We start from the raw sequence: 19,141 nt of genomic DNA, 5'->3' as shown, positions 1-19,141 counted from the left end.
GCGTGGCCGCGGCTGGCCAATGGGCGGACGCGGCGGAGGGAAAAGCCAGAGGGCGAAGGGCCGGCCAGACGCAGGGACGCCGCCGCGCGTCGTGAGTAGAGAAGCGAAGGCGCAGGCGGGGACCGGGTGGTGGTTCCGCTCTCCCGGGCCTTGGGCGAGCGCTGGCTCGACCCGACGCCTGCGCTGGGCTGCCAGAGAAGGCCGTGCGTGGCGGGGTGACCTCTGGCTCCCGCGGCCTCTCCTTTGGCCATGGCCCCCTGGTCGGTTGGCGACGCCCTGGCCCCGGAGCCGGGGACTGGCAGCTGAGCCTCCTCCTGCCGCTCTCTGTCACCACCACCATGCGACTACTGACTCAGCTTGTAAATAGCGGGCGCTGAGCTGGGTGCTGGGTGAAAGTAGACAGCTCGGTCCCTCTCATCATTTAGTGTTTTTATTTTATTTTATTTTATTTTAATTTTTTAAAGATTGACTTATTTGTGAGTATGTGTGTGAATGTGCCTGCATGGATTTATGTGCAACACGTGTGCTCAGGAGCCCGCAGAGACCAGAAAAGGGAATCAAGGATCCCCTGGAACTGGAAGTGCTGGGTGATTGTAAGCCACCATGTGGGCGCTGGGAACCAAACCGAGGTCCTCAGGCGAGACTAGTTAGCAATCTTAATCACGGATCCTTCTCTCCAGTCCCAACCCTGTCTTAATCACTGGACCAAGATAAATGTTTATGTGTTAGAACTCACGGAGCAGGTCACTTTACTGTGTTTCCTCTACTGAGACCTATGTAATCACCTAAGGACCTTATAACTCTGTAAAAATGTGTGGTTCGTTGTCACCATACCAGTGTAATTCCCATTCTCTGCTTGATGGTAGTTCTTTGTTTTTAGGGTTAGAACAGCTTAACAGGACCAAGACAGAATGATAGAACTATTGCCGGAAGGACTTGTTGGTTTGGTTCCAGTAAGTGGTGCAGGCTCAGGGAAATCTTATCATCCCTGCCTCACACAGTCTTCTGTTGTTGCTGTTGAGCAGATAATAATGTATATGAGACTATTCATCAAACATTGAACTCAGCAAAGCATCAGCTTTTTTTTTTTTTTTTTGGTTTTTCGAGACAGGGTTTCTCTGTGTAGCTTTGCGCCTTTCCTGGGACTCACTTGGTAGCCCAGGCTGGCCTCGAACTCACAGAGATCCGCCGGCCTCTGCCTCCCGAGTGCTGGGATTAAAGGCGTGCGCCACCACCGCCCGGCAGCATCAGCTTTTTATTATGCTTGAATGATTTATCTCATGAGCAGTACTAGACATTTTGTCTCATTGGTGGGGAGGAAACAGTGTTCCCTGTTTATTTCATCACAGGTGAATAGCATTGATAGTTGGGTGTCTTAGGGGTTTCTATTGCTGTGAAGAGACACCATGACCACCACAACTCTTATAAAGGAAAACATTTAATTGAGGTGGCTTACATTTTCAGAGGGCTAGTCCATTATCATCATCATAGCCAGGAGCATGGCGCATGCAGGAAGACATGGTGCTGGCTGCATCTTGATATGTAGGCAACAGGAAGTAGACTGAGACGCTGGGCAGTTTCTTGAGCTTTTATGAAACCTCAAATCCTACCTCTATAGTGACACACTTCCTCCAAGAAGACCACATCTACTCCAACAAGGCCACACTTCCTAATAATGCTACTCCCTTTGAAAGCCATTTTCTTTCAAACCACCATAGTCCACTCCCTGGCCCCCAAAAACTTGTAGCCATATCATGATGCAAAAATGCACTCAGTTTAACTTCAAAAGTCTCCATAGTCTATAACAGTTTATAAACATATTTAGAAGTCTAAAGTTCAAAGTCACTTCTGAGATTCATGCAATCTCTTAACTGTAATCACCTGTAAAATCAAAAAGCAGATCACATACTTCCAACATAAAATGGTACAGGATATACATTACCATTCCAGAACATAGGGAAGGGAGCATGGTGAGGAAATACTGGACCAAAGCAAGACCAAAAGTCAGCTGGGAAGACCCCAAAATCTGCATCTCCATGTCTGTTGTCAAAGTGCTCTTTAGATCTCCAACTCCTTTTGGCTCTGCGCAACTTCGCCTGGTGGCCTCTCTAGTCCTCCCTTCAAAGACACCCCTGACACATGCCTGGCCTCAGTAGCTTTCCTTAGTCTTGGAGGAAGGTTCCATAATGCCTTTCTTCTGTCCTTGACTCTAAAGCCAGAACCATGTCACCAAAGCTGCCAAGTTCATTGCTTGCTGGGGCTGGAGCATGACTCCCTTATTCAGTTATATCTTCACCCACTTTCTTTCCTTCACTACCTAAGCTTGGCTGTTTTGGAATTTACGCTGTAGACCAGGCTGGCCTCAAACTCAACGATTCAAAAGCCTCTGTCTTCTGAGTGCTGGGATTAAAGGTTCTAAGCTTTTTCACAAGTTGGAAAATTAACTGGGTGGGATCTTGCCCTGAGGTCACCACTCCCTATATTCCATTTCTTAATCTGTTTATCTCCTTGAACACAGGACTTAGTTCCATACCACCTTTTGGTGTTCCTTTTCACCTTAAATTTATATTTTGTAATTTACCCTGCTCAGCTTTCTCCTTTTCATTATACATCTTTATTAGAGCTACCACTAATAACCACATGACAGAGTCTATACTAGGCTGTTTTGAGATTTTCTCTGCCAAAAGAATTGATCCAAAACTCTTTATTGTAGCCTCAGGCAAACTTTTTAGACAAGGGCAAAAAGCAGCCACTTTCTTCACCAAAATATCACAAGAATGATCTCTAGACAACAAACTAAAATTCTTCTCTGAAACTTCTTGAGCCAGCCCCCCACAGTTCAAATAACTCTTAGTACCACTGTCTTCCATGCTCCTACTAGTATGGCCCATTAAGCAGTGCTTAAAGCATTCACTGCTTTCATAACCCAAAGTACCAAAGTCCAAATTCCTCCAAATAAAAACATGGTCAGGCCTTTGACACCAATACCCCACTCCTAGTACCAACATCTGTCGTAGTTAGGGTTTTGTATTGCTGTGAAGAGACACCATGACCACCACAACTCTTATAAAGGGAAACATTTAATTGAGGTGGCTTACATTTTCAGAAGTTCGGTCCATTATCATCATAACTGGGAGCATGATGGCATGCAGACAGACATGGTGCTGGCTACATCTTGATATGCAGGCAGCAGGAAGTTGACTGAGACACGGGTTCGTTTCTTGAGCTTATATGAAACCTCAGATCCAGCCTCCACAGTGACACGCTCCACTCCCTTTGAGGGCCATTTTCTTTCAAACCACTGTTGTTGTATATAAGTTCCGTGTGCTATTTTATGGTGATTGTAGGTTCTCATGCAGTTGTAAGAACTAATTGAGAGCCCATGTGTCCTACTTTGCTTTTTATTGCTGTGATAAATACCACGACCAAAAGAAACTTAGAAGGAAAGGATTTATTTCATCTCACAGCTTATAGTGCATCGTGAAGGGATGTCAGCAGGAACTGAAGCTGAGGCCATGGAGGAGTGCTGCTTACTGGCTTGCTCAGTTTGGTTTCTTGTATACCTCAAGACCACCTACCCAGGGGTGGTACCACATACAGTGGGCTTGGCCCTTCCACATCATCAATCAAGAAAATGCCCCACACTCCGTCATATGGAGAAATTTTCTCAATTGAAATTACCTCTCCCCAGATGACTCTAGCTAGTGTCAGTTTGACCAAAAACTAAGACAATGACCTCTTGTCAACTTGACACAAACACATCACTATTAAACCATAAACTTCCCATTCTTGTTCCCAAGATGCCATGTTACTTTTTTTTTTAAGATTTATTTATTATGTATACAATGTTCTGTTTGCATGTTTGCCTGCAGGCCAGAAGAGGGCATCAGATCTCATTGTAGATGGTTATGTGTCACCATGTGGTTGCTGGGAATTGAACTCAGGACCTGGAAGAGCAGCCAGTGCTCTTAACCTCTGAGCCATCTCTCTAGCCATTACTATTAATACCACAATATAGAATGTATAACTTTCATGTGTGTGAGTGTTTTGCCTGCATGTATGTTTATATACCATGTGTGTGCCTAGTGCCTATGGAGGCCAGAAGAGGGCATTGGATCTCCTGGAACTGAGTTTCAAGTGCTCATAAGCTGCCATATGGGTTCTAGGAATCAAACATGAATTCTCTTAAAGAGCAACTTTTTTTTTTTTTTCAAGATAGGGTTTCTCTGTGTAGCTTTGCGCCTTTCCTGGAACTCACTTGGTAGCCCAGGCTGGCCTCGAACTCACAGAGATCCGCCTGGCTCTGCCTCTCGAGTGCTGGGACTAAAGGCGTGCGCCACCACCGCCTGACTTAAAGAGCAACTTTTGTTGAGGTTTTTGGGCTCTTTGGGGGGGGCCTGCCACCCAGCTCCCAAATAAATTGCACACAGAGGCTTTTTCTTACTTATGAATGCCCGGCCTTAGCTTGGCTTAGTTTCTAGTCAGCTTTTCTTAAATTATCCCATCTGCCTTTTGCCTCTGGGCTTTTCCCATTCTCTTACTTCTGTGAATCTTACTCTTACTCCATGGCTTGCTGTGTACCTGGCTGGCTGGCCCTGGAGTCGTCCTCCTTCTCTGGATACTTCTTTTTTCTTTACTCCTCCATCTTTCTTACTCTTTTCTCCCAGATTTCTCCTTCTGTATATTCTCTCTGCCTGCCAGCTCCACCTATCTCTCTCCTGCCTTGCCAATGGCCATTCAGTTCTTTATTAGACCATCATGTGTTTTACACAGGCACAAACCACAGGTTCACAGAGTTAAACAAATGCAACATAAACAAAAGTAACACACCTTAACATAATATTCTACTACAAGCAACCAGTGCTCTTAACTGCAGAACCATCTTTCTAGCCCCTAAGAATAGCTTTAAAAGTCCCATAGTCAGTAGATATAAGATGGTGTCAGCTACAGCAGTGTGGCACCCTGGTGTCTCTGCTGCTGGGCCAGACCTGCCAAGGGGTGGGACAGCCCATGTCGAGTGGAGCCCCCTGCAATGAGAGTTCAGCTCAAATGTGGAAGGCCCTCACCTACTTCTTAGCACTGCCCAGGATGGGAGTAAGGATGCTCAACGTTTTCCTGAAGTTGCAACATGAAGAGCACTAGAGACTCAAGTTGGTTGCTTACCCCATCTCTGGATCAAGACCAAGCCCTTTCCCTGGACAGTGATAGCCATACCCATTTCCATAACTCTTGCATTAATCCATTTCCAGCTGGCTCTGGGGATGAGTGAAAAGAATCTGGACCTTCACCCAGGCAACAAGGGGCCACGCAGCACCAGTTTAACCATTACTGTGCATGTGGGCCACAAAAGCATATGGGATGCTAAGCTCATCTTTCCTTCTATCAAATGGGGACCGTTGTACCAGCCTTCCATCCCTTTGCTTGTGGGAGGAGGGGACTTAAAGAAATAAACTTAGAAGAGAGTCCTTCAGTCTTTAACATTTTCAAAAGTTTAAAGTTCCAGTTTGGGGTCAAGGTCCTTTCTCGGGGAGACCTGGCCTTCCTTTCTGGAGTTCTGGATCTCTGCACTGGACAGAGTCTGGAAATTGGTTGGCACCCAGAGTCCCTGTTGCTGTGCTACAGTGTAGCCTTCCTTTCTTTTGTTCTGGAGTTTTTCTGATTATGGAGGTCAAACGAAAACTTAGGCTTCTTGCCAGTACCAAAGGTCCATATGGGTCAGGCCTCTGCTGTCCATTACAGTAACTATACTCATTTTACCTTTGGTGATTAATGCTGCCACATGACCCCTGCTAATCCAGGACTCAAACCTATCACATTTACTTCAATTGAGCAGCAGTGTCTGGCACAAGGAGAAGAGCAAGAAGAACAAAGCTCTTCAAGGTGCTGGTACCACGCCTATCATTTTCAGTTTCATAGGATTATTGAAGGGCATGTCTTCTGGACCCTCCCATTGTAGTGAACTGGGTTTTACATGTACCCATTCCAGCATTCCAATTCCCCTGAGCCTTAGAATCCCTTCATCAACGTAAAGCCGAAGAATGTCAGATGTCTGCAGCTCCTTTTCTATAGGCCATCTTTTGACAAGCTCTCCAGCCAACCAATTTAACTTAAGACATTTCTTGAAGCTGTGTGAACTTCCACATTAAACCTAGAATCTCCACTCAGTGGCTCTGTATCTATAAACTCAGCCTGATCCAGTTTTAGGTTCCTTCCACCATTATCCCATATTTTAAAAGTTCATTCCCATATAATTTCCCCAAATTTTTGCTTGAATGAATTGGCAAACTTATTAAGCTCTTTAGGGGTATAGCACACTTCCTCAAGGCTTGCACTTTCTTTCTCACCCCAAGGAGCCCGCTTAGCCTTGCATCTGGTTATAGATACAGAGGGAACTGTTGGTGAGCACTGAGGGACATCTATGTTGTCTTGCTTGGCACTCCTTCAGAAAAGGCCACTGCCAGTTCAGCAGACAAATGAAGGGTTTATTCCCTCAGACATGGGTAGAGAGGGCAGTCCTTCAGGGGTTTGAGGTAGGGATGCATCCTCTGCCAAGGGTAGAGAAACTTCTTCCTCAAATGACACAAACCCTTCAGAGTCTGAGGGTTCAAAGTTCTTGGCCTCATAAGGATCCTCCCACCCATTTTCTTCCCAAGGTACAGGATCCCACTCCTACCAATCAGTGTCTTACTTTAATTGCCACACCTTTTGAGGCAGGGATTGGAATTTTCACTGTAATTCAGCCAGTTTTATAATGAGGATTTGTATTTGATTTTCAGCAACTTGAGGTCGCTTCTCTTCCAGTGTACACTTAGAAGTTTTTAGATTGCTTATGTGCATCTCATTAATTCTGTCACTGAGCTCATTCTTCTCCTGTAGTTGGTTGTTTTTCACTCTTTTGGCTTTTTGGGGGGGTCTGCCACCCAGTTCCCAAATAAATCACACAGAGGCTTTTTCTTGCTTATAAATGCCTGGCCTTAGCTTGGCTTATTTCTTGCCAACTTTAAATTTATCCTGTCTATTGTTTGCCCCTGGGCTTTTCCCTTTCTTACTTCTATATATCTTACTTTTACTCCTTAGCTAGCTGTGTGGCTGGGTGGCTGGGCCCTAGCATCCTCCTCTCCTTGTTCTCTTGCTTTCTCTTATTTTCCTCTCAGATTTCTCCTTCTATTTATTCTCTGTGCCTGCCAGCCCCACTTATTCTTTCTCCTGCCTCACTATTGGCCATTCAGCTCTTTATTAGACCATTGGGTGTTTTAGACAGGCAACAAAATGTAACACATCTTAAAATAATATTTTACAACATTCTCCAGAGATACCAAAAGCAACCAGCCAGCATTGTCATTTTCTTTCTTTTTTTGCAAATAGTATTTTTTTTAAGTAGAGAGTCACTAAATTCCTTGCTCCTCACAAAAGGTGAATCAGAATCATCAAATGCACTTATCTCAGTAAGTTCTTTAAATGGTTCACACCATGGACTTGGAGTGTTTTGCATGCTACTAGGAAAACCTTCAGTTACTGTAGGTTTTGGCAAGTTGGAAAGCCAGCTCCAGAAACCACCAAGCCTACTAGAAAAACTCATCCTTATGATTCCATTTCTCTAGAACCACTCATGGTATCACAATCTGTATTAGTCAGTGCTCTCTAAAGAAACAGAACAAATAGATGTGTGTGTGTGTGTGTGTGTGTGTGTGTGTGTGTGTGTGTGTGTGTGTGTGAATGTCCTTCAAGATAGATGAACTTGCTATCAAGAGTGAGGGAAAGAAAGCAAAAAACAGTTTCCTTCTATGTCCTTTTTTGTGGGCTGCCACAAGAAGATAAAGCCCAGATTTAGGGTGAGTCTTCCTGCTTCAAATAATCCAAAGGAAATCCCTTACTGCAGTGCCCAAGAACTTGGGCTTTAGAGTCAGATGCAATCAAGTGGACAACTAGGATTAGCCATCACTTCATTTTGTCCATCTCCCCCAGTGATAAAATCTTGTAAGCTGTAGTACAATATCATACTGGCAATTGACATATTCCCTCAGATGTCCCCAGTGTTACATTTCTGTGTGTAGTTCTATAAATTATCATCACTGATGTAGAGGTTTATGCCCACCATCATAATCAAGATAACAGTTGCATCACAAGGATCCTTCCAGACATCCTTTTTGACCACAACTTCCCCTGATAACCCTCCTATCATTCTTCCTTTCCATAATTTTGTCATTTTAAGAATATTATACAGGGGCTGGAGAGATAGCTTGATACTTAAGAGCACTTACTGCTTGTATTAGTCAGGGTTCTCTAGAAGAACAGAACTTATTAAATGAATATATATGCATGGGGGGGGGATTATTAAAATAGCATAAAGGCTGTGGTCCAGCTAATCCAGCAATGGTTGTCTACCAATGGAAGGTCAAAGAATCCAGTAGCTGTTTAGTCCACGAGGCTGGATGTCTCAGCTGGGCTTCAGTATACACCAGAATTCTGGAGAAGTAGACACTAAGGCCAGTGAAGGAATGGACTTGCTAGTGAGAGAGAGAGCAAGCAGACAAAGAGAGCTTCCTTCTTTCATGTCCTTTATATAGGCTGCCACAAGAAGGTGTGGCCCAGATTAAAGGTGGATCTTCCCACCACAAAAGATCTGTATTAGAAATTAGTCTTCACATTTCAGATGATCTGAATAAGAAAAATCCTTCACAGGTGTGCCCAGCTGCTTGGGTTTTAGTTAATTTCAGTTGTAGTCAAGTTGACAACCAAGAATAGTTATTACACCTCTTTTGCAGAGGACCAGGGTTCAGTTACCAAAACCTACATCGGGAGGCCCATGGCCACCTATAACTGCAGTTGCAGAAGACCTAGTGTTCTGGCCTCTTCAGGCACACACAAATACATAAAAATAATAAAACTTTAATAAAAGGCTGTGCAAGTGTAACTATATAGCACACAAGCTTTGGGATTGGCCTTACATATAATCCTTTGACAGTCATCCACATTGTTCCTTGTGGTGTATTCCTTTTAATCCTGAGTAGTTTTCAGTAATGTCTGTACTAAGCATTATAGCCAACCATTCCCCCACGAAAGACACCCGAGATATCTGCAGTTTTTGCATCATAAATGTTGTGAACGTTATTGTGCAGCTTTTTGTACAAACCTGTTTTCTCTAGGATAAATGCTCAAGAGTCTGCGTGCTAAGTCATATTTAAAAGTTTGTCTAAATAACCACCAAATGATTTCCAAAGTAACTGTACCAGGGTTTGAGTGGTCCAGTTTCTCCTCATTGTCAGCAGCCTTAGATGTTGCTACTGTTTTGTCTTAACCATTCTGATCCATGAATAGTAGGGATGACTTGGTTTGTGGAAGGTACATTTGATTTGCTGGGGGGACAGCTTGGTGGTAGAGCATGAGGATGAACAAGACCTGTAGTTCCAGGTCCTGGAGAAAGAAAGTCAAGACAAAAGGATAGTGTTGATTTAATACTACATTGACTACACAATTATAGAGGGGGTGGGCTGTGATTAGAAGTCTGTGGGCCGTCTGGCCTGTAGTTATACCTTTTGTCTTCCTTTGTTTATCTTTTAACTAGTCTGTGATTTTGAGTGTGTACTACTTACTTTAGGAGGATGAAAGAATATACGAGCTATTCTCTGCTTGCCTTATTTGAAGATCTATACAATAGTTTGTTTCAGTAATTTCAAATAAGAATTTACCTTTCATTCATACACTCTGTAATATCTGTGATTAGAGACATTTGTATTACTGACCCCATGCTCCTCAGCAAGAGCCTATAAAGAGTTAGTTTGGTGAATATCCTGTGATGTCCCAGGAATGGTTGGGGGACCTTTGCTTCTACCTCCTAACAGATTACTCAGTCAGTTTCACTTAATTCAGACCCCAAGTAGTCAACTATGAGTAGTTAGTTTACAGTGGAATAGAGTTGTATTTAAGGGAAAACTTACCCATTCTGATGGTCCACCCTCTCTCCACACCACCACTGTCAAGAACTAATTCACTCTTTGGCCAACAAACTAGCCATCAATTGATAGCCTACTCAGGAATGCATTTAATATAATAATCAAAAGTCCACCTTTAAAATATTCACTTTATGCAAATGAGGAAGTGCTATCAAATCTACTTAGAAAACTGTGTGTGTGTGTGTGTGTGTGTAAATTTTAGAAACACTTATAAAATTAGGGCTTCTTCTGATAGTAAACAGAAGTGTGTTTCCTTTTTATAATTTAAATTTCTCAATTATTTATTGCATCAGTCATATAGCAACACCAATTTTCTTACCTGCTTTTAACTGGTTTAACTTACTGGTGTCACATATACCAGCTCACCACCAGAGGTCTCCTCTTTCCATGTAGAAAGCATCCCCACTGTTTGCTGCTTAGTTTTCAAGCAGGAAGTGTTCTCAGATGTCAGTCAGCAAAGCTGAAGTTGAAAATGTAAAAACTCACCAAATTTTAAGTCTTTATTTCTGTACATAAATTTAAGTTTTACTACAACTCGGTATAAGGATAACATCTAATGTTTTTAGAAATCATAGCTGAAATAAAGCTGGCCTTACTTTTATTTGAGCTGGATTAAAAAATGAACCAAAATGACTCCAGCAGAAGTGTTGAGGGCTCAGAGTGCTGTTCCATTGGCTGAGTAACAGAATCTCTGGCTTGACTTTTGCACATGGGTAGCTGGCCACTGAAGACTGCTCATCAACAGATACTGGTAAACTTTTGCATCATGTGGAAAAAATGGAAATAAGTAGTCCTTGTTCCTCTTTTAGCCCTGCCTGCTCCTCTCCCCACTTAATCTTCTTCACGGAAAACTCTCTTTCAGTTTGTGAGACAGGGTCTCACTATGTAGTCATGGGTGGAGCTCACTAGGTAGACCAGGCTGGCCTTGAACTCACGGAGATCTCCTGCCTCTGCCCTCCAAGTGCTGGGATTAAAGGAGTCATCACAGACTGCTTGAAAACTCTTAATCACTGTTTAAGACTCTGCTAAAAAAAAATCTCTAGTATGAATCCTTCCTCACCCTTTTAGGCTTTCACGCACAGTCCGTGCCTCCAAGTACCACACTGGCTCGTGCTTGTGTTTCCCTGTCGTCTGTCTTCTCCATTAGACCATGGATTCTATGAGGACAGGATGGGATCTTCCTTTGTCCTCTTGCTGCTGCTTTGTCTCACCATGGGTTTGTACAGAGTATAGCAAACATTCAGTGAGCATTTATGAATGAATGAATGAATGACTAGGTAGGATTCACTCATTTAAATGAGAAGTTGGGTAAGATTTTGACAGATGAAGTTGGGGGTGGAATTAATAGAGGGAATAGCCTGAGTAGAGAATGAAAATGCCCAGATTTGTAAGTGAAATTGGCAACAAAGGAGTTGTTAGGGTGGACGTAGGTGGAGAGAGCTTTAACAAAAGTCTGGCAAGGCTGAGACTGCTGGATGTAGTGGAGGCAGATTTGTGGTGATGAAGACAGCCATGGTAGAAACATGGAGATAAAGATGGAGTCTGAGAGGTACTGTCAGTTGAATAGTTGAGTACTTGCCTAACGGGTCCTCAGTCCTGTGATCAATTCCCAACACTGCCAAAAAGAAGGAGGGGTTGGGGAAGACCAGAGGAGGAAGAGGAGTCGTGAGAAGAGCAGGTGGGCCCCAGATTCCATCAAAAAGAAGGAGGGGTTGGGGAAGACCAGAGGAGGAAGGAAAGGCCCGAGAAGAGCAGGTGGTCCCCAGATTCTGTTATCAGGCCTCAACATCCCACTGTTTCCTCGGCTTTCAAATGCTCCCACTCAGGCACTTTTTAAGTCTTCTTCTCCCTTTTTGAGTTCTAGAATCATCCAGAGCCCTGACTGGTAGGGAAGAGCACTAGGTTCAAATGCAACACTCACACGAATTAGCTCTGAAACATTGAGCAAGTTCCTTTAGACCCATGCATTTATTAATGCCCCACCTTGTTCCAGAAAGGATTTAGAGTGTCAGCATGTTACTTAATATCAAGGCTTCAGTTTCCTCATCTCTAAAGGAGAGGTTTCATGTAGCTGACCTAAGTTCCTTCCAGCTCTTACACTTTGTGACTCTGATTCCAATGATGATGTTGGCCATCTTCCCTTAGGAGTCCTGCCAACACTTCCTATTTAGACTAGGAAAAATTAAAAGGAAAAAGAACTGAGCCCACAACCCTGACCCACTGTTTACTTATATCAGTGTGTATGTGTGATGTGTGTGTGTCTGTTTGTGCTCACATGTGTGTGTTTGCATGTGGAGGTCAGGGTCAACATTGAATGACCTCAGTCTCTTTCTGTTGTGGGCTGTCCACCAGAGACATGAGTTTAAGCCAATAGAAAGTCTTTATTAGCTGACTGGTGACTACACTGAGTGTTCAGGATCTCAGTATAGCCCCAGGCCTTTCTCAGGGTGAGCTTTTAAGCACAAACACCATGTCCTTTATTGACATACTTCAGTTAAAAAGAACAGTTAGCCAGAAGTGGAATGACAGAAGCCAAAAAGCAAAGTTGGTATATTTAGAGACTTCTCTATAACTGTGAACTCTGATGGATTAGGTCTTTGTTTCCATTTTGGCTAGTGGTGCGGTCTGTGTGCTGAGTTTTATGGCCTGAGTGGAATTTCCATCATGGGGTCAGTTGTGCTAAGTTCTGAGGCCCTGTTACATTTCTACCTTACTTCTTAGAGGTTCTCACACTGATCCTGGAGCTCGCCAGTTAGGGTAGACTGGCTGGCCAGTGAGGGATCTTTCTGTCCCTACTCTCCCACCACTGGGATTATAGGTGCATGCTGCCAAATAGGCTTTTTACATGACTGCTGGGGATCCGAACTCAGGTCCTCACGCTTGTGGGCAAGCACTTTACTCATTGAACCATCCTTGTTATTGGCTTCTGATAATGACATCACCATCCTGCCAGTGATCCAGGACCAAGGCTTAGTATCATCTTCAGGTCTTCTTGCTCTTATTTCTAAATGTCCCTTACTGAGCCATATGGAATCTTAGCTCTGCCATTGTATCCTTCTGTGGCTAAGCCCTTTCCTATAAAGCCCTTGTTAGCTATTTCTGTACCGTTCTGTATTTACTTATTTATTTATTTTGAAACAGACTGTAGCTATTTTGTTCAGGTTAGCCTCCAATTCCTATGCTAAAGCGAGCCTCCTGCCTCAGCCTCTGAAGTAGCTAGGGTTATAGGACCATGTCACCATATCTGACTTGATCTTTGGTCTTGATGCTGCTGTCTGAGTAAATTTCCTGGAGCACAGCTTCAACGCAGCCAGTTCTCTGTTCTGGTATCTCAGTGACTCCCTGCTGTCTGCAGAACGTGGTCCAGATAGCCTGGCTGCAGCCTGAACTGTGAGCTGGTGGAACAGACACTTCTCTTCTTGACCTTCGTGGACAAACCAAACCGACCCACAACATGCCTTACTTTCCTGCCTTGGCCTATAACCTGTCATAACTTACCTGGCTTTTTTGTCTGTTGAATCATCTCTATCCATATTTTAGCTCTTTCAAGGCTTGTATCAAGTCTTGTCATTTATTTTAACTACTTGGTGACTTGGGCCACTCCAACCTGGTCTAACTTGTAATTTCCTCAAGGATAGAGACCACATTTTACTTTTCTTGCAACTCCAACCCTCACAGCTGGCCCACTACTAGAGAACTTGAACTGAGATAAATTGAGACTTAATCAGGAATTATTTTCTCAGCTCATGGCTGGAAATCATCTGAACAAATCATCTCTTTTCACAAATGAGAAAATCCAGGGTCAGAGAAGTAAAATTGCTTGCCCAGACTTCTCAGCTGCCTGATGTAGGTTTGTTTGTGCTCTGGTGACCCACTTGTGTCTTTATCCTAAATAGACCTGCTTTTATTTTCCTTTCCCTACTTGGATGGAAACACTGTAACTGTGTCACATTGTTCCTTACGGGACTATAGTTTGTCATTTTGTTTTTGAAATGTATATCGGAAGTGGAGCTGGTTTGAGCAAATCTATAGTTATATTAAAAAAAATAAACATTAAGGGGCAACACTGCAGACAATTAAGGTTCAAACAATGAAATTTAAGATAGAAGGGACCTTAGACATCATCTAGTCCCAACCTCTCATTTTGAGCAAATAAGAAACAAACAAAATCCAAGAATTGGAGACAGTAGTGACTGGTCAATAACATGAACTATCGGTACAAGTATTGACACTGAAGCTGTGGAATAAGTTACTAGATGTGTGGGACTCTGGCTGATGAGTTCATGAGGGTCTGTTTTGTGTGTCTAGATCAAATGATGTGGGGCTCTGGTTGATGAGTTCATGGGGGTACTGTTTTGTGTGTCTAGATCAAATGATGTGGGGCTCTGATTGATGAGTTCATGGGGGTACTGTTTTGTATGTCTAGATCAAATGATGATGTTTGGAAAAATTTCGAGGCAGCTCTGCAGCTTAAAGACAAGCCCACGGTCATGTGACTCCAGATACTTCTGGGAATGGTTGAATACAGTGTTTAACAAGTAAGTGACTCTAATTAAGTGAAGAAATGTGGGGATTTTTATAACTGGACAGGTTCTAAATTGCTCTTTGGCTAGTTGGTTATTTCTTGTGTTTCAAATTATTTTTCTTTTGAACATTATGCATAGTATGATCCTAATTTTTTATAAACAATAAAACACAAACAGAAAAGTACCTTATAAAATATTAAATTGCTTGTCTGGGTTACAGAAGGTTAGTGTATTTTTATTTTTTAAGATTTTTTCATTTTTGCTTTCTGTGTATGTGTGTTGGCTGCATGTACGGATGTGCACCACATGTGTGCCTGGTGCCCACAGAGGTTAGAAGGGCATCATTCCCTGGAGCTGCAGACATTTGTGAGCTGCCATGTAGGTGCTGGGAACTGAACCCAGGTCCTCTACAAGAGCAATAAGTGCTCTTACCCAGTAAGCCATCTCTCCAGTCCCAAGTGGGTTTTTTCTTATTTTATTCTTATTTCTATTGCTGCCCTTCAAATTATCCAAAACGAATTTTTATTCTTTTTATACTCAACAGTATATGTCACTTTGAAATAGCTCATTCTCATTCTTCTTAAGGAATGCTATTAGCGTTTTGAGTCCTGCTAGGAGAACGCTGGTGTTTAAAACACGCCTTCAGTCCCAGCCCTCGGGAGGCAGAGCCAGGTGGATCTCTGTGAGTTCGAGGCCAGCCTGGGCTACCAAGTGAGATCCAGGAAAGGCGCAAAGCTACACAGAGAAACCCTGTCTCGAAAAACCAAAAACAAAACAAAACAAAACAAAACAAAAAAACAAAAAGCAAACCTTAGTGTAGCCAGATGTGGTGGCTCACACTTTTAATCCAAGCACTTGAGAGACAGAGACAGGAGAATCTCTGTGAAATCAAGGGCAGCCTGGTCTATATAAGTGAGTTCCAGAATACTCAGGACTACATAGAGAAAAACTTAAATAAATTAGAATAAATAAAAAATAAAAACTTAGTATGTGGCATACTCATAGAAGTACTGTATTGAAACAGGTATGACAAACTCATTGCTTAACCTCACCCTGTGACTGCAAAGAAAAAGGCATTGCAGAAATTAGTAAATAGTACAAAGAAGCTAATTTGAAAATGGTTTCAAAATTATTCCCTTTTTAATTGTTTGTTTGTTTGTTTGTTTAAGACAGAGTCTCTCTATGTAGCTCTGGCTGTCCTGGAACTCAATATATAGACTGGGCTAGCTTCGAACTCATAGAGATCCAGCTGCCTCTCCTGGGATTAAAAGTGCGCCACCATACCTGGCTTCTTGTTAATGTTTTATCAGTAATGAAAACTGGTCCCCAGATAGTCACTATATTGTGATAGGGATCTCCTATCACAAGCTCCATGACACATATGAATGCTTGCCTAACATAGGGAAGACCTGGCTTTAAGCCCCAGAACCAAAACAATAAATTAAATCCCACCATGTCCGGTATGAGAGCACATACCTGTAATCTCTCCACTGAGCAGGCAAAGGGGAAAAGATCATGAGTTCAAGGCTAGCCTGGCTGGCACAGTGAGACTCTGCCTCCAAAACGTTGGTAATTATATTGATATATCTTGTTAGAGCTTCCAGAGAGTAAAACTAAAGCAAAAAAAAAAAAAAAAAAAAAAAACCACACACACACACAAGAAAGAAAAAGGAAAAAGGAAGCAAAAAGCGCTAAAGAGAACCACAGTTTGTTTGGTTTTTTTCCATAGTTCCCATTAATACATTTACTTCTCAGTCATTTGAAATAAAAATTGATTTCTGGTCCATCTTTATATTGGTGAACACAACTAAGAAACTAGCAGCAAGGGACATGAACTACCTCTGTTTTCTTGTCAACAGAGTAGATTATGAACGCATCAGGGATGTTGGCCCTGACAGGGCAGCATCTGAGTGGCTAATTCGGTGTGGGGCCAAAGTACGCTACTGTGGCCACCAGAAGTGGCTACAGGATTACAACCACATCCCAGGAGGCTCTGAGGGCAGATACAAGATTCAAGCAATTGATGCCACCGATTCTTGTATCATGGATGTTGGACTGGATCACATGGGTAAGTCCCAGCCGTTCGCTTTTAGGGCATGCAGGTGGTTTACAGTGAATGTTTTGTTACAGTTTGCTCACTCTTACAGTCATGGTCATGTGTTTCAGTAAAATTGATTGTTTATTCCTGTGTTAGATATTTATCTTCAAAGCAAATAGAGATCATGTGATATGCACCTTCCTCCCTTATGAGCATCTCTCTGTGTTCTTTTGTTCACTTAAAATTTAAAGCTTGTTTGATTTGGTCAGACTATCTAAGTCAAACTTATGTCTTTGTGAGCCCCTCAGTAACATAACACTAATAAATCCAGACAGCGTCTGCTCATGTGGGAATTTCTTTCTTCCAATACCTGGGCATATGACTTCAGAGTGGCCCTTGCACCAGCCCACGCTGTGTAAGGAATATGTCATATGGTCAACAGGGTTTCCATAGAATGGTCAAAGCCAGGACAGTCTTGTCTGTGAACCAAGGACTGTTAGTCATGGTAATAGTAAAATGGATTCTTAAACAATGCGTTTCCCCCCCAGAGGGCCTAGAGCATGTTGAAAAAATCATACTATGCAAGTGTCATTATGTTGAAGATAACTGTTTGCAGAGGCTTAGTCAACTTGAAAAATTACGAAAAAGCCTATTGGAAATGGAGATCATCGCCTGTGGGAATGTCACAGACAACGGCATCATTGCCTTGCGACATTTTAGGTAAGTGGTCAAAGCCAGAACTTGATGAGGTGGACAATCAGAATATGAAGCAGTAATCTCGGATCGCAGGCAGTTTGAGATGCTTGAAACACTGGAACCAAAGGACTAAACCGTTTATCTCTTAACTAGCTGTTTTATCTGGCTGCTTCAAGGCTTCTTCCTCTTACAGAAACTTGAGTACCTTTAAGAACTTTGGGCAGTGTTTGTTTGTGTTATTTTTAATATTTATGTACAAAGGGTAGCTGTTTTGTATGTGTATAGAAATAAAAAAGACTCAGAAATGTCAATGAAATAAGGAAAAATGATAATTTTAAAGTCTCACATGAGTTTCATTTAAAATAGCCTTCCAATACTATTGCTCTAAAAGCCATTTGGAAGGTATGTGGTGATGTAAATACCTTTTACATGTTACTTTTCCTAAACGTCATATAAATTGAATTCATTTTTACAGCCATAAAAGGCAACACTGAAGTAACTTTGTTTTTTTCTCTGTTTGCAGGAACCTCAGGTATTTGTACTTAAGTGATCTTCCTGGAGTCAAAGATAAAGAAAATCTTGTCCAAGTCTTTCAAACAGCACTGCCTTCTCTAGAACTAAAATTAAACCTGAAGTAAAATGAGTGTCTGATTTCAGTACAAAGGGTCACTTGAAATTGCTCATACTAAATAGCTACACACACTACATAATCACCAATAGAACTAAGGAGGTGTTTTAATAATGGAGAAGTAGAGAATAATATTTAAAAGTGACTCACTAAAGTTACTTAGTTGGAAGTGAGAAATTATGTACATTGAATCACTTTTAAAAATATGACATAACATTTTAATTCTCATGTCTTCCTCATTGGCATGTATACTGTATGTATTGCTTGGTGTAGATATTGACATAGAGATCTTTAAACTGCATTGCAAATATTCTTTTTGTATTATAATAATTTACATCTTTAAAGGCACTGAGGCATGTTGCTGTAGATGCCTGATTATGAAGAACTGAAAGCTCAGTTACAGATTCATTGATGGAGTCGGCTGTACACAGTTGTGAGTGGTGTTGAGAACAGCACGCTGTATTACTTCCCAGGATTTGCACACGTTGCTCAAGCTCCTGCATTTCTGTGTTCCTAATAGGACATACTTTTTAAAAATACCCTGTCTCAGAATGAAGAGTGCTGGTTAATTCATCCTACTTCTAAGCTTGGGCTACTGCTGGATAGAACTGAACACAGGTTCTCGTCTATACCCAACTAGTTTTGCTGGTAAAACAAAGCAGGAACCAGGCTGTCCTTACTCCCTATCTACTTCAAACAGAATGTTAGTGTGCTGATTAAAAGCTAAATTTTGCTGTCCCTCAAATATTTTGAATGCTACCTCCTATGAACTCAAGGGACATAAAAATATAAACATGAAAATGAATTTTATATCTAGAAAACACTAATAAAGAATGTCATAAGGGGATAAAAACTAGTCTTTAATTTTTTACCTGAAATAGCTGTAATTCCATCATTGTTAGTTCTATGCTGATCCATGTGTAGGTCTCTGTATACATGGTTGGATATCAGGTTGCTGAATATAAATTTGACTAGGAATGACCTTCTGCAGTGCAACTCTCAGGCGGAAAAGGGAACTCCAGCTGGTTTTAGAACTCTGCTTATAAAAAAAAAAAAACACCCTAATTCATGGGAAAATGCAAATTACAGATATCACTGTCATTTGCAAGTCAGAAAATAGTAAATAAAAACAAAGACAAGATAAAAGACGTGTAGAATGGTCTCGTGTGGTATGTGCTGATTCCACATGGGAGAGGAGGTTTGCAGGTTTGCTCAAATTTCCATTGAGCATAGGCATAAATGTAATAGACTGCACCAAAGAAAGGCAAGCCCTTTTATCTCAGGTCTGTTTTGGTACTGT

The 19,141-nt window shown here is 42.1% G+C and overlaps 1 protein-coding gene across 2 annotated transcripts; it reads left to right on the top strand.

The window, feature by feature from the left end:
• Positions 1 to 2: 2 nt before the first annotated feature.
• On the top strand, positions 3 to 18,927 carry Dmac2l (distal membrane arm assembly component 2 like). 2 transcript variants are annotated; one of them, XM_052739672.1, is made up of 5 exons: positions 3 to 91; positions 14,380 to 14,491; positions 16,339 to 16,547; positions 17,066 to 17,237; positions 17,737 to 18,927. In XM_052739672.1, the coding sequence occupies exons 2-5, from the start codon at positions 14,385 to 14,387 to the stop codon at positions 17,849 to 17,851; spliced, it is 603 nt and encodes a 200-aa protein (XP_052595632.1). In that variant the 5' UTR covers positions 3 to 91; positions 14,380 to 14,384; the 3' UTR covers positions 17,852 to 18,927. The 2 variants fall into 2 exon arrangements, with proteins under 2 accessions (XP_052595632.1, XP_052595633.1); XM_052739673.1 differs by lacking the exon at positions 3 to 91 and adding an exon at positions 120 to 359.
• Positions 18,928 to 19,141: the final 214 nt, after the last annotated feature.

The sequence above is a fragment of the Peromyscus californicus genome, unplaced genomic scaffold (assembly GCF_007827085.1).
Source record: "Peromyscus californicus insignis strain IS unplaced genomic scaffold, ASM782708v3 Scaffold_15__1_contigs__length_86483966, whole genome shotgun sequence".
Taxonomy (NCBI): domain Eukaryota; kingdom Metazoa; phylum Chordata; class Mammalia; order Rodentia; family Cricetidae; genus Peromyscus; species Peromyscus californicus.
The sequence above is the reverse complement of the archived record's forward strand: the minus strand, read 5'-3'. Positions and strand labels throughout refer to the sequence as shown.

What these genes read in the sequence shown, in the direction of transcription:
- Dmac2l (XM_052739672.1), top strand. Translation starts at nt 14,385, where the DNA reads ATGATGATGTTTGGAAAAATTTCGAGGCAGCTCTGCAGCTTAAAGACA. An exon ending in TTGAATACAGTGTTTAACAA is followed by an intron (nt 14,492 to 16,338) that starts GTAAGTGACTCT and finishes TCTTGTCAACAG; the next exon opens with AGTAGATTATGAACGCATCA. An exon ending in TGTTGGACTGGATCACATGG is followed by an intron (nt 16,548 to 17,065) that starts GTAAGTCCCAGC and finishes TTTCCCCCCCAG; the next exon opens with AGGGCCTAGAGCATGTTGAA.